The 13,628-nt window shown below is 36.1% G+C and overlaps 1 protein-coding gene across 1 annotated transcript; it reads left to right on the forward strand.

Moving 5' to 3' along the window:
- The first annotated feature begins 2,207 nt into the window (after positions 1 to 2,207).
- Positions 2,208 to 7,917, forward strand: LOC137100094 (nuclear GTPase SLIP-GC-like). The gene is given in 12 exon segments (XM_067477724.1): positions 2,208 to 2,338; positions 2,891 to 3,104; positions 3,221 to 3,246; positions 5,145 to 5,325; positions 5,662 to 5,868; positions 5,958 to 6,133; positions 6,369 to 6,465; positions 6,541 to 6,628; positions 6,762 to 6,883; positions 7,119 to 7,292; positions 7,382 to 7,539; positions 7,699 to 7,917. Coding segments are annotated over 12 exon segments (1,737 nt in total). The 3' UTR covers positions 7,862 to 7,917.
- The last annotated feature ends 5,711 nt before the right edge of the window (positions 7,918 to 13,628 follow it).

Consider the following 13,628-nt stretch of genomic DNA (forward strand, 5'->3'; position numbering starts at 1 on the left):
CCCTCACCCAGCTGGGTGGGGAACAGGGCAGACTATGAGCACAAACTAAACCACAGTCCAAAATGGCCAATTTACAACAAGAACATGAACAAGTCCATACAAACAAGGGGAACTGGACCCTGGCAGAGATGTAAATCTAGGTCTTGAGGAGTTTCACTATTGACAAGGATCTGTCAAGAAATGAATGTAACCAGCAGGCTAATTGACATGGGAATGCAGAACAGGTGAGTGTGGGGAGAGACCCACACTCAAGTCTCTCCTCTCTCTACCCAAGAGAGAGGATGGGTATGTTTGTATGTGACAGACTGAGGGCTGAGTATGTCTGTAAAATAGCGAGGGCGGAGAAGGCAAGAAACTAAAACAAAGTCCAAGACTTGAATTGTGACAGGTTTTTATGAAATATCAGTCTTTGTCACCTAATTTCCACCTGGTCCATCTTTATGATTAACCAGCTAACCACCCTTTTCCTCTGCCACACCGTCAAGTTTATCTGTCTAGTCATCTCACCAGCCTCAGCCTTATTCTGGTTACCTGTCTTTGGTCCTGTTACGTGGACCTGCCTGTCTGAAAGCTTTTTATTGAGGTTTAATATTATTGTCAAAAATATGAATGATAGTGTAAAGTGCTTTGGGTACCAGTAAGGTAGAAAACTACTATATACTGAAAGTGCAGCCCAGTCTGAAGCTTTCTGAACACACTGCTTTTAATTATATTTGTGGTAATCTATGACATTTACCCAGAAATAAGTTTTTTAATGTGATGATCCAAATCAAGCACTTAAAGTGATAGGATTTTGTTTAGTTGTCATGACTCAGACAAAGCTCAGTAATAGTTGATGTTGCAGCCTGGGTGTTTTTCAGAAAGCTAATTTAGCCAGAAAGATAATTTTCAACTGTTGTCCCATGGTCAGATGTTACACAGCCAAAAAAATAAAAACACAACAGGTGAGAAATATACAAAGCAGACAGCTAAGAAACAACAATATACAACAAATAATCAACAGATATATGTATATAACTATAGTTAAAAACAACATAAAGTCATGGAGGCCACCTGAAGAGTAGCTGAAGCTCAGAGGAATGTGATAATGACAGCTTTTAATGAGTAAGTCAGAATATCAGAACAAAGGTTCACAAATTAGCAAAAAGTCTTACTAGAAGGGAGGACAATACCAACTTAAACCAAGAACAATGAACATAATAGGAGGAACTTGGGAGACAAAACACGACCAAAACAGAGAACTAAACATGAGCAGAGATAAAAGTCAGAAAAAATAAAAACTTAAAAACACACAACATGTAAGAAACATACAGACAGCTAATGCACAACAAACATTAATGGGATTGTACTACAAAAAGTGGATGTGACCGCTCTAACTGTCAGATCTGACAGCTGACGAGCTACTATCAATGTAAAAGACATGTCCCTGTACTCTGTGGTTGGTCATGTGACATGACGTCATGACATCTGTTAACCCAAGACTTAGGAACTAACGTACCTTTGGTTAACTCTGCTGGTTGTGGTGAACAAATTGTCACTTTCATTTTCAATAATGTGTTTAACATTTTAGAGGCTGTGTTAAACTACTTGTTAGTAGACATTTTCTGATCTCCACATCTGTGTTTTTATTGAATAAGTATGAAAAATATAGCAGTGTGTTAAAGCCTGTAGAGCTCTGATAAAAAATTACTGTCTTAAGATCCAAATATCGTTGTTCATCCTTAGGATCAGCCCTCAACCAGTGACACAAGTGATAAAGGTGAGATATACAGTATCATTTTCATTCCATCTAGTGTTAATTGATGTATTCCATTAGTAACATTTGAATTTCATAAGTTTTAATATGTAAGAGGTGAAAGGCACATATTGCACACATCTTGATTTTTAAAAAACATCCAATAAGGAAAGAGAAAGTTGGACCTTCAAGACGAATGCAGCAAATGGCAAACACCAGCAAGGAAGCGACAATGTACCTTAGTACCAGGATCATATGCTGGTATTTATATGAATTAATAACATGGCAATTATACAACATGGCTATTATTGGATAAAAAAATTGTATTCAATAAATTTCTGTTGTATAGTCTCTATATACACAGAACGTACTTTTATTGTGGCTGCTCAGTTTCTTAAAATATTATCACCTCCAACAGTCAACAGCATATATATGTTATTTACATACATTTTAAGTTTAGATTCAATAGTTTATGATTCCTGGTGAATATTCTTTATGTTTACTCACAGATGAAATCAAACTGTCTGGTATGAGAGACATCATGAAATGTGTCTATAAAAGACTCGATTTTCAAGATAACACAAAGCTCAATGCTTTTCTAAAGTAAGTTTTACATTTTTCATATTCCATGTTCTTTGTTTCATGGGCCTGGTTCCATTACTGTCCAGGACCACTATCATCCAGAGGTTTACCCTGGTCTGTAGTGTTGAGTCAGTCCTAATTTAGCCTTTAAATTAGTGGTTATTTATTTAGATTTTACAAAATGTAGCTGTAGGGACAGTTCTGTTGTCTACCAGATTGCTCTGGGTCAGCTCTCTCTGTTTGGCTGTTGAGTTCAAACAGAATCAAGAACTACACCTTTAATTTGCAGCATTAGATTGGTAGATTTCAATTTTTGACACCTAAGCAATATGTGTCCACTGTCTACTTTCCTTTTAGCTCTGTTTTGGTCTCTGTATAAACGTCTTATGTGTGGCTTTATTACTATGAGTAGCATGTATGAATCTTTAAGGGCACTGTTAATGCAAACATTTTCATTGTTCCTAAGTTGTGCTTCAGCAAGCTCTTTATTAATAGGTGGCTTCTTGATTTTGACACATTTATTTCAGCATTTGTATATTTTCCAAATAAATTGTTAAAGTCTTTGCACAACAGAAATAAAATAAGTGATTTGGAGACAGAGGAGAGAGAGATGGTTGGTGTCTTCGGTAGAAGTGGGGCTGGAAAGAGCTCTTTGATCAATGCCGTCATTAGAGAGAAGGATCTTCTGCCCAATGGAAACATCAGCGCCTGTACCACCGTGATGATTAAAGTGGAGGCTACACCCAACTTGAAGTATGAGGCAGAGATTGAGTTCATTACCAAAGAGGTAAAATAACCTGAATATGTGTTTGTTTACTTGAAATTAGTTGAGAAGTCATTATATTGTGGTTAACTTTACATGCAAGCTTCATTTAAATAAATTCCACTTTTTTTGTCTCTTAGGAGTGGAAAGATGAGATGTGGCCATTGTATAATATTGTTAGGGACAATGAATGAATTACAGACCAATATCTAATCTCCCCTTTATTTCTAAAATAATTGAAAAAGTAGTCGCAAAACAATTATGTGATCACCTTCATAGGAATAATTTGTATGAAGACTTTCAGTCAGGATTTAGAGTTCATCATAGTACAGAAACAGCACTGGTAAAAGTCACCAACGATCTTCTCATGGCCTCAGATACTGGACTCATCTCTATACTTGTTCTGTTAGATCTTAGTGCTGCATTTGATACCATTGATCATAACATTTTATTACAGAGACTGGAACATGAAAATGGAATTACAGGAACTGCACTAGGTTGGTTTAAATCTTATCTATCTGATAGATTTCAATTTGTTCATGTTAATGATGAATCCTCCATGCACACAAAGGTTAGCTATGGAGTTCCACAAGGCTCTGTGTTAGGACCAATACTTTTTACTTTATATATGTCTCCTTTAGGCAACATTATTAGAAAACACTCCATAAATTTCCAATGTTATGCTGATGATACCCAGCTATATTTATCTATGGAACCAGATGAAAATAATCAGTTAATAAAGCTTCAAGCATGCCTACAAGACATCAAGGTCTGGATGTCCCACAATTTTTTACTTTTAAACTCAGACAAAACTGAAGTCATAGTATTTGGGCCCAAAAATCTCAGAGATATGATGTCCAACCATATTGTCACACTAGATGGCATAAGTCTGGCCTCCAGTACTACTGCAAGGAACCTTGGAGTTATTTTTGATCAGGATCTATCCTTTAACTCACATATAAAACAAATCTCTAGAACAGCCTTCTTCCACCTACGGAACATTGCCAAAATTAGGAGCATCCTGTCTCAAAGTGATGCCGAAAAACTGGTCCATGCATTTGTTACCTCTAGGTTGGACTACTGTAATTCCCTACTTTCAGGATGCCCCAGTAACTCCCTAAAGAGCCTGCAATTAATCCAAAATGCTGCAGCAAGAGTGCTGACTGGAACTAGCAAGAGAGATCATATTTCACCTTCACTAGCTTCTCTCCATTGGCTTCCCATTAAATGTAGAATAGAATTTAAAACCCTGCTTCTTACATATAAAGCTCTGAATGGTCAGGCTCTATCATATTTAGAAGACCTCATAGCACCATATCATCCCAGTAGACCACTTCGCTCTCAGAATGCAGGCCTACTTGTGGTTCCCAGAATTTCCAAAAGTAGAATGGGAGGTAGAGCCTTTAGCTATCAAGCTCCTCTCCTGTGGAACCAGCTCCCAGTTCAGATTCGGGAAGCAGACACCCTCTCTACTTTTAAGTCTAGGCTTAAAACCTTCCTTTTTAATAAAGCATATAGTTAGTTATAGTTATGCTGCCATAGGCTTAGACTGCTGGGGGACCCACCCCCCAATGCACTGAGCTCCTTTCCTCCTCTTGACCATCTCTCCTCTCCTCTCATCCAGCAATTGTCACCACTGTATGTCATTAACTCTGTGTGTTCTCTCCCGTAGTTGTCTTTGTCCTCCTCTGTCCCCCTCTCTCTGTCCCTTTCTGCAGGTGTCCCCCGGCTTTGAAGCTGTGTGTCTTCCAGCGTGAAGCTACTGATCCTACCAATCTGCCAGATGTTTTGTTGTTGCTTTTGTTGCTCTGTTCTTTTCTCTCTCCCCTTTCCACTCACCCCAACCGGTCGAGGCAGATGGCCATCCACCCTGAGCCTGGTTCTGCTGGAGGTTTCTTCCGTTAAAGGGAGTTTTTCCTCTCCACTGTTGCCTATGGCTTCCTCCAGGGGGAATTGTTGGGTTCTCTTTATATATCTTTATAATCTTGACTTTATTCTGTAAAGTGCCCTGAGATGACTTTGTTGTGAATTGGCGCTATATAAATAAAGTTGAATTGAATTGAAATTGAATGAAGATCAGGAAGAGGAAGATGGCAAAAATGATCATGAAATTAATGAAAAGCGCTCAGCCTTGTATGGAGAAGAATGCAAAAACATATCTTTTGAAAATCTCCTGGACAACAAATGTTTCAGAGAAATTCCAGAATTTCTCAGAGGCAAGCCGAAGTTTCTCAAAAGTGAAACTGTAAGATTAAAAGAAATTATATGTCTCACTTTGTAAAAAGCTTTCTGGCATTTACTGTTTAATTTCAATGGTGCTTTTGACAGTTTGTCACATTTTACTGTTTTACAGACTAAAAACTTGAATTAAACAATCTGTTCCAAATATATATGAAGGACTTATATATATATATATATATACTTATATATAAATATTGTATCTCAGTTAGCAACATATCACTGCAAGATTAGCATGACCCATGATAAACCGCAAATATCAAACCAGTTTTGATAAAAACTTTGAATGTTTACATAATTAAAATCTTGTATTGCTTTGCTTCATTGTTATTATGTGTTGCAGGCTAAAGAACTATCTGCACAGATTGTCAAATATACAAGAAGGGACCCTGAAGATGGACAGTATGAAGGAGTAAAGCAGTGGTATTGGCCACTAGTGAAGTGTGTGACAGTCAAGGTGCCTAGAAATCCTTTTCTGCAGCATGTCACACTTGTGGACCTTCCTGGGAATGGGGACTTTGACAAGAGCAGAGACGAAATGTGGAAAGGGGTAATTTATTTACATGCAATGTTGTTTATTATTATAATTATATTTTAACTGTAACTATACTTTTTATAATTGCTGTTACATCTCTTCAGCTTGTCAGACGCTGCTCTACCGTGTGGATTGTGACTGAAATTAATCGAGCAGCAACAGAGAAAGAATCCTGGGAGATCTTGGAAAGTGCCAGTAGCTTCATGGGAAATGGGGGCGAGTGTCAGCAGATTCACTTCATCTGCACAAAGTCTGATCATTTTGAAGAGTCAGACAATCAGTAAGTGATTTCACTGCATTTCACTGAATTAAAGCTAGTAAGAAATGCATATTGTTGATAACTGAGTAATATTTAAAAAATAATGTGGGTTAGGACAGCTTATACAATAATTATTACACTTTTTAATATAGGGTTCATATGACATATTTTTCATTGATTCTGAGACAAGGCTGTGTTTAAAACATGTTGGATTGTTGGGTTTTATTGCTGAAAATACTGTACTTTTCTTATACAGTAGTTCAGCAGCTGCCATCAATGCTCTCATTCTTAAAAGAAACATGCAAGCCAAGAAGCAAGTGAGGAACAACTTCAACAAAAATACAAAAATAAAGGTGAGTTATATAGACTGATAGAAAATCAAAGACATCAGTTTAGAGCCGGATTTTAAGAAAGCTACTTTTTTCCAGAAACATTTCAATGAGGAGTGTTTCAAAGTGTTCACAGTAAGTTCCACAGAGTTTTGGAAAGAAAAACATCTAGAGCCACATGACACAGGTGGGTGAAGTCTCCATACTTACAGCATTTTCACTAATAGTATAAATTTAAAAAGTTTTACTAATTTTATCATGAGATTTAAGTTTATAATGTAATTTTGAAATATGTACAAACTTTTTTCTTCTTTTTGAAGAAATACCTGAACTGCGGGAATTTCTGCAAAATCTCAATGACTGTCACTCTGAGACTTTAAACTATGTACCTAGAGCTCACGGGATTCTCTCTTTGATTCAAGGAGCTAGGAGTACGGACGTGGTGAGTACAACTACTAATACCACATTCTTATATTGAATTATTTTAATTACAATTATTATTCACAGATATCAATGTTCACATGTGCTTGAATGTCGAGGAGGCAGCATAATTGCAGTATAAAAAGTAGTCAGACTCACGAATATTAGAATGTCACACTGTTTTAAAAGAGAACCCACTTGCCCAAGATTTTAAGTTTAATTGCTTTAAATACTTAATGTTATGTTTTTAATTTCAGGCTGAAAACAAAAGAGCTGTAAGCTCAGACCTAGAACAATAAATAAGCTGTGAACTTGAAAAGGTTAAAGAATCCATGGAAGAGACCTACTCTGCTTTTGAAAAATGCCTTAGTGAAGGGGTAGAAAAATCTAAAACTTTATGTGAAGCAAAGTTGAAGAAATTCTTATATCCTGTAAGTATTTGAACAATTACATTTAGACAGATTTTGCATGTAATATAATTAGGCCCTAAAAATGATATATATGTATTTCTTTGCCTTAGAATAAGTCAAAACGCTACGGATTTTACGGAACACTGAAAAGTACAGTTGAAAAACGTGGCACCTACAAACAAAAAACGGGGAAACAAATAAACCTCAACATGAAGTTATCTTCATTCCTAACTGACAGCATTAATGAGGAATTCAGGAAGACCTTCCCGTAAGAAATTACTCAATGAGGATGCAAAGCTCTTTGTTAGACTATTTATTAACTGTGCAGTGCAAATCACGTATGCTGCATTTTACAGTAAAATAACTTTATTACAACACAATCTTTTCAGTGCTGCCTGTGAAAAATTTCAAATTGGTAATGTTTCAGCAATGGAGGGAAACATGGACCATTCAATGGAGTCATCAGCATGTTTTCACTTGACACAGAGACAGTGATTCAGCAGTACAATGATGTCGAACTGCAGCTGACATTTCTCAACACAGAGTTGAGGATGAAAATTGTCCCGTACATATTAATTATAATAGTATAAAGTTAAGTAATTGTTTGAATTATTTGTATTATCTTTAGCACCTAAAACATTGCAAAGTATAATACTGTAAACTCAATTCTAATCAATGCCAGACAAAAAAAATACTGTTGAATTTATGTTTTTTCTCTCTCTAAGGAAGAAAAAATTAAGGCAAAGCTCAACAAAATCATCCGGGAGCGTAAGAAAGATATGTACAACAGTCTGATGGAAACAATTGAGAAAACCATGCAAGAGGGCTATAAAAGTACAAAAGAATAACCTGATATATACAAGCTGTCGCTACAATATTTCACATTAAGTGTGACAAAAATTTTCTGTCTTTTGTAGAAGCAGCAAAATTTAAAGGAGAAAAAATGCTGCAAAACATGAGGGACACTCTTCAGAAGCACTTATTTGTTTCAAAGAATGTCATGTTTGAGGACGCTAAAAAGCTTATGTTGCAGCGCCTGAATGGATTAAAGGTTTGTCCCATTTTATAACATGATATATAATCATGTAAGAAAACATACAGTATTGTGCTACATATTAATTTACATGATGGCTTTGCATGTTTTTGAATTTCCATTATGAATATTACCTTTGCTGCCAAAATCCATTCAGTCACAAATGCCACTATTGTTATTAAGTGGCTAAGATATATACAAAACTAATACACACATATGTAGTCATTTACCCTTTTGTCAGCCCATTCTGAGGCTCTCTCTCTATTAATATACAATTTAGTTCATTTTGATAATATTTGTGTTGAGTAGGGAAGATGATTATGATGATGGTAATGATGACAATAATTTTGGTGCTGAACAGGAGGAAATCCTGAACACACTGGACAACACCCTGAAGGAAGCAGTCGATCTGTCACTCAAGACAGATGATTACTCAATCCCAGGTAATCATATAGTATCATACACATAGATTACAGAGAAGTCTGAAGATATATTATTAAAATTATTAATCCAGCAAATGGTTTATGTATATGTGTAAGTATATTTTAAACTATAAGCTATACTTTTGTTTTCTTTTTTATATTTTTCAAAAGAGCTTGAACTGGTGAACCAGTACTACAAAGAACTGAAGGGCAGCCCAGATGAATAAATGACCCTAATTGGATGAAACATGCATATTTAAAGATATCTATTCAATGTTTTTAAATGTCTTAGTTATGAATATTTATTATTTATATATTATATAAAATACAATATTTTACTTAATGTAATGATCCAACTCAAACACTTAAATTGATACTGCAGAGGTTTGCTTTGTTTTCTTGACAATACTCAAACAAAGCTAAGGAATTGTTGATGTAGCAGCCCGGGTTTCTGTCACCATTCATGATTCAACAACCCATAATCGCTGTATAAGTCTTTGGTTGACATATAAAATCAGCCCTGTTGTTTTATAATAGAATAGAATATATTTACCATTTGTTTTTACTGTTTTTTCCTTGCTCAATATGTTTTTATGTGTTTTTGTCAGATTTTTTTGTTTTTGTTTTTAGTTGTAGGCCACAAACATCAAGTGTTTTTCTATAGAAGAAAAATTAAACTGCTAAAAAACAAGTCTGTGGATTATGCTGTTTTGTCTTTCAAACCTTTCAATTCAATTCAATTCAATTCAATTCAATTCAATTCAACTTTATTTATATAGCGCCAATTTACAACAAAGTCATCTCAAGGCACTTTACAGAATAAAGTCCAGACTACACAAGTATGTAGAAGCAACCCAACAAATCCCCCTTGAGCAAGCCATAGGCAACAGTGGAGAGGAAAAACTCCCTTTAATGGGAGAAACCTCCAGCAGAACCAGGCTCAGGGTGGGCGGCCATCTGCCTTGACCTGCCTTTCAGTGCTTCAAGTTTACCATATAGATATCACAAAAGCCCAACACACAAAACTGCAATTCCGTATGTGCATCCAGGCGTGTCAGTCAGCATTCTCTTTACAGTGGATGTTTTGTAAGAGGGTTGCGGTAGTTTCATGGGAAAACAAAACCACCTTAAGAAAGATTAAAGGAAACAGCCACAACCAGCCTGTAAATATTTTTACATCAGATAAAAAGTCCACTTACTGGTTAATTTACTTTTAGTTTTTTATTTTAGGGACAATATTTCACATATTTGTAAATGTGTCAGCATGAACCCAAAAGCTAATTTTCAACTGTTGTCCCATGGTCAGATGTTACACAGCCAAAAAAATAAAAACACAACGTGAGAAATATAGAAAGCAGACAGCTAACACAAAACAATATACAACAACTGATCAACTGATGAACTATAGTTAAAAACAACATAAAGTCACATTATGCAACCTTAGTAAAAACAGGGAAGACAAATATCAAAATAGAGTCTTACAGCCAGGACAGGGACATGTCTTTTACATGGACAATAGCTTGTCAGCTGTCAGATCTGACAGTTAGAGCGGTCACATCAACTTTTAAAATTAATAAAAACTCCCTTGATGCAAACAGAGTTAGCTTGGCCCTGTGCAGTGTACTGTAGGTTGTGCCATGTGCAGGACAAACAGTCACACATTTTGCAGTCAATGCCTCACTCAACTAAAGTGGTGTTAAACTAATAAAAACATAAATAGGAATTCTCTATTTAGTTTTTGCGAATAGACCCCTCTATATCTTACACACTGCACTTAAGAGTAACTTGCCAAAGGCTGCTCCCAATATTCAAAAACTGCTCATGAAAGTGAAACTTTCAGTTTGTCATATGTAAAGCATCTACCAAATGAAGAAATGCAAATGTACAGGTAAATGTAAATGCAAATACTTTATTCAAAAACATTATACATCATACATCACCTGAATGTCACATTTTTAATATGAAATACGACGATGATGTTGTAAACATACACTATTGCACAAAAATCAGAGCAAAAAGCTGTAAGCGTATTCTCAAAAACCTGTTGTTTCATAGGGTTGTTTCATGGGTTTGGTGGTAATCATAAGGGAGTCTTAATGAGTCCATATGAGTGAGATTTAGTGAGTCCATGGAAGCAATGGGCAGACTTGTGAGGGGAGCTTTATAATATTGAATGGACATGTTCTGGTTTGCTGAGCACTAAGGGTCACTTATGGCCTGTTGTAGAAACCAAGAGCTTTTATAGTCTAATTACTCTGATCTCTGTGTTGTGTTTCCTTAATTGTTATTAGCAGTTAGTATTAGTGAAAAAGAATTGTTTCAGCATGGTAATGACAGTTGTTTTAATTCTTTTCCGTCCCTCGACGCAAGCCCATACAATTAAAAAAAGAGTAGCTCCTTGCATACAAAACAGAAAAATGTTTTTTCAACCTTCTGCTACACCCACATGTACATAAGCCAAAGATGAACAACGTTCAGGTCACTGTTATCCCTCAGGCAATAAAGACAGATGATCACATAAATATGGGATGGGACTGGCCTTTCATCTATAATGCCCAGAGATAGTCTGCATTCACCTTGGATCTGTCAGAGGCCATTGTGCAAGATGATGCGGCTTCATCAGGTGTGTGGACTCTGGGTGTGGGATACTGGGGGTCCACATGCTCTGGTCCAGCCAACCCCAACTGACTGCAGCTACAATGAGAGTGCGGTTCCATCTTTCTACCAGAGATCAGATAAGTCTTCATGCCTGAGGAGACAGACATACAGAGAAAAACAGTGTAAATGTCAGTGAAAAATCTTGTTCTTTTTTGCACTTGCATCTCATGAAATTGAAACATTTCTTCCAATAGCACTTAGATTTTTGCTTTCCTTGTACCTCACTTGTAAGTTGCTTTGGATAAAAGTGTCTGCTGAATTACTAAATGTAAAACTACAGAATTGTGTGAGTCACAATGCATTATTTATTCATATTTAGAGTCACAACTATTGGGTCAAATTTTGCAAATAAAACCCTCTAAACTGAAGACAGCAACAAACTGACAAGTCAGGTAGGTGACAAGTTATCAGCTACAGGCTGCCTTATTCATAAATTCCTACGTTCAGTAAGTGTTGCTGTATCGATTTCAGACATAAAAAGAGAAACATGGATCATGTTTAAAGAGGAGAATCCATGATTATCAATTTCACAGATTAATGCACGTTACGTCTTATGGTCAGGCAGCAAGCATCAGGGAATCTCTTCAAACCACAAGTCCACTGAGGGGGCCTTACCTGAGAGGTTACAAGAGTTCGCATGTCTGCAGATGTGTGCCTGTATTTGGCTGTTATAGGACTACAGTTGGGTGCATTCCCTTATTTTAGTATGGCAAAAGAAAAAATCCAAAATTGATTTCTATCAACATGATTAATACAAATTCAGTACAAATGTTCTTTCATCAAAATTAAAAGTTTCTTCGTGGTCTTGGCATCATGGATGTGTAGCCAACAAATCAGGAGTAAGTGCATTATGAAATATGGACAAAAATCACCAAGGAATGTTTTCACCACTGTGTTCCTTCAATTCCCAGAAGAATTAAGAACGTTCTGAAGTCAAAATTGGGTCCAACCCTGTACTAGCAAGGTGTACCTACTAAAGTGGCCAGTGAGTGTATATAAGAGGATGTTTCACACTTCTCACACTTCTTTTTATCACATCTCTGACAGAAGACACTGTAACATTGATAAGTATATGTACATTGTGAAAGTAATCAATGTTGATGAACCCAACACAAACCCAAAAGTGAGACAATACATATACAGATGTGATTCAAACAGAGACAGTCTGCTTACAAGAGGAAAGTGAGTCAATCTGTTCACTAAACAAGGACAGATGCCATGATCATCTATTGTATGTCTGTATGACATGGTTAAAAGGGGTCCCTTGTACAGCCTGAATGAAAGTTTTTGCAATGTATTTTTGGGACGTCTTCTGAACCTTCTGATGTATAGTAAATCCTTGTACATTAAGACTGTTTATGTACTTATAGTTATATCTTCAAAAAATCAAAGACAAAACTGAAAGAAAAGCTTGGGTGTTTTGAATAAATGTCAACCATTGAAAGTCACCTGCAAAAAAAAGGCATAAAAAACGTTTCTTTTAGGAGAAAAACTAAATTTACATCAATTCAGCTCACTGAAACCCCCCTGGTGGTGAGGTCCTAGCCTGCAGCCTATGTAACCTACATGTCTAAGGTATCCCTGTGGACATCCAGAAATCCAGAATCCAGAAAGGTACACGATGAAATGGCTTCGTCTATTTGGACATCTTGTAAACAAAATCAACCATCCTTTGGACGAGCTTTATAACCTTTTGTCATCCACTGATCTTCTATAGTGCTCTTGCACTTGCACTAGAACCGATTGCTATGTATATGTAAAATTACAAAAGCATCAACAGTGTACAGTATGTAGATTTAAATAAATAATGGTGTAAATGTAGAACTGTAGAAATGTGAACTAAAACCACTAGAAGGTACAATTATGTTTACGCCACTGGGTGTGGTGAACTACACTTTCATTTTCATTTAACTGATGGGTGTAATAATTAAATAATAATAACAATAAAATAGCAGGTTTTTTTTCTCACTTATAGCCACTTATTTGTCTTAAAAGACATGACAAACATGTTTTTTAAGATTTATTTTGTTGACTTGCTTTGAGGTTGGCTATATTTTACACGGTACATATTGTACAGTTCCTCTCCTCTTATGGTCATTTATCTGATGGTGCCATTGTTGTACATCTACTGTACATCTTAGTAACAATGTAAAGATGAACAGTTAAAAATGTGCATTGCATATTTTATGCAATGTTTTTCTACACTGGACTTCATCTTGTCAAACCTGCTCTTTAGACAGGAAG

The sequence above is a fragment of the Channa argus genome, chromosome 15, assembly GCF_033026475.1.
Source record: "Channa argus isolate prfri chromosome 15, Channa argus male v1.0, whole genome shotgun sequence".
Classification (NCBI taxonomy): domain Eukaryota; kingdom Metazoa; phylum Chordata; class Actinopteri; order Anabantiformes; family Channidae; genus Channa; species Channa argus.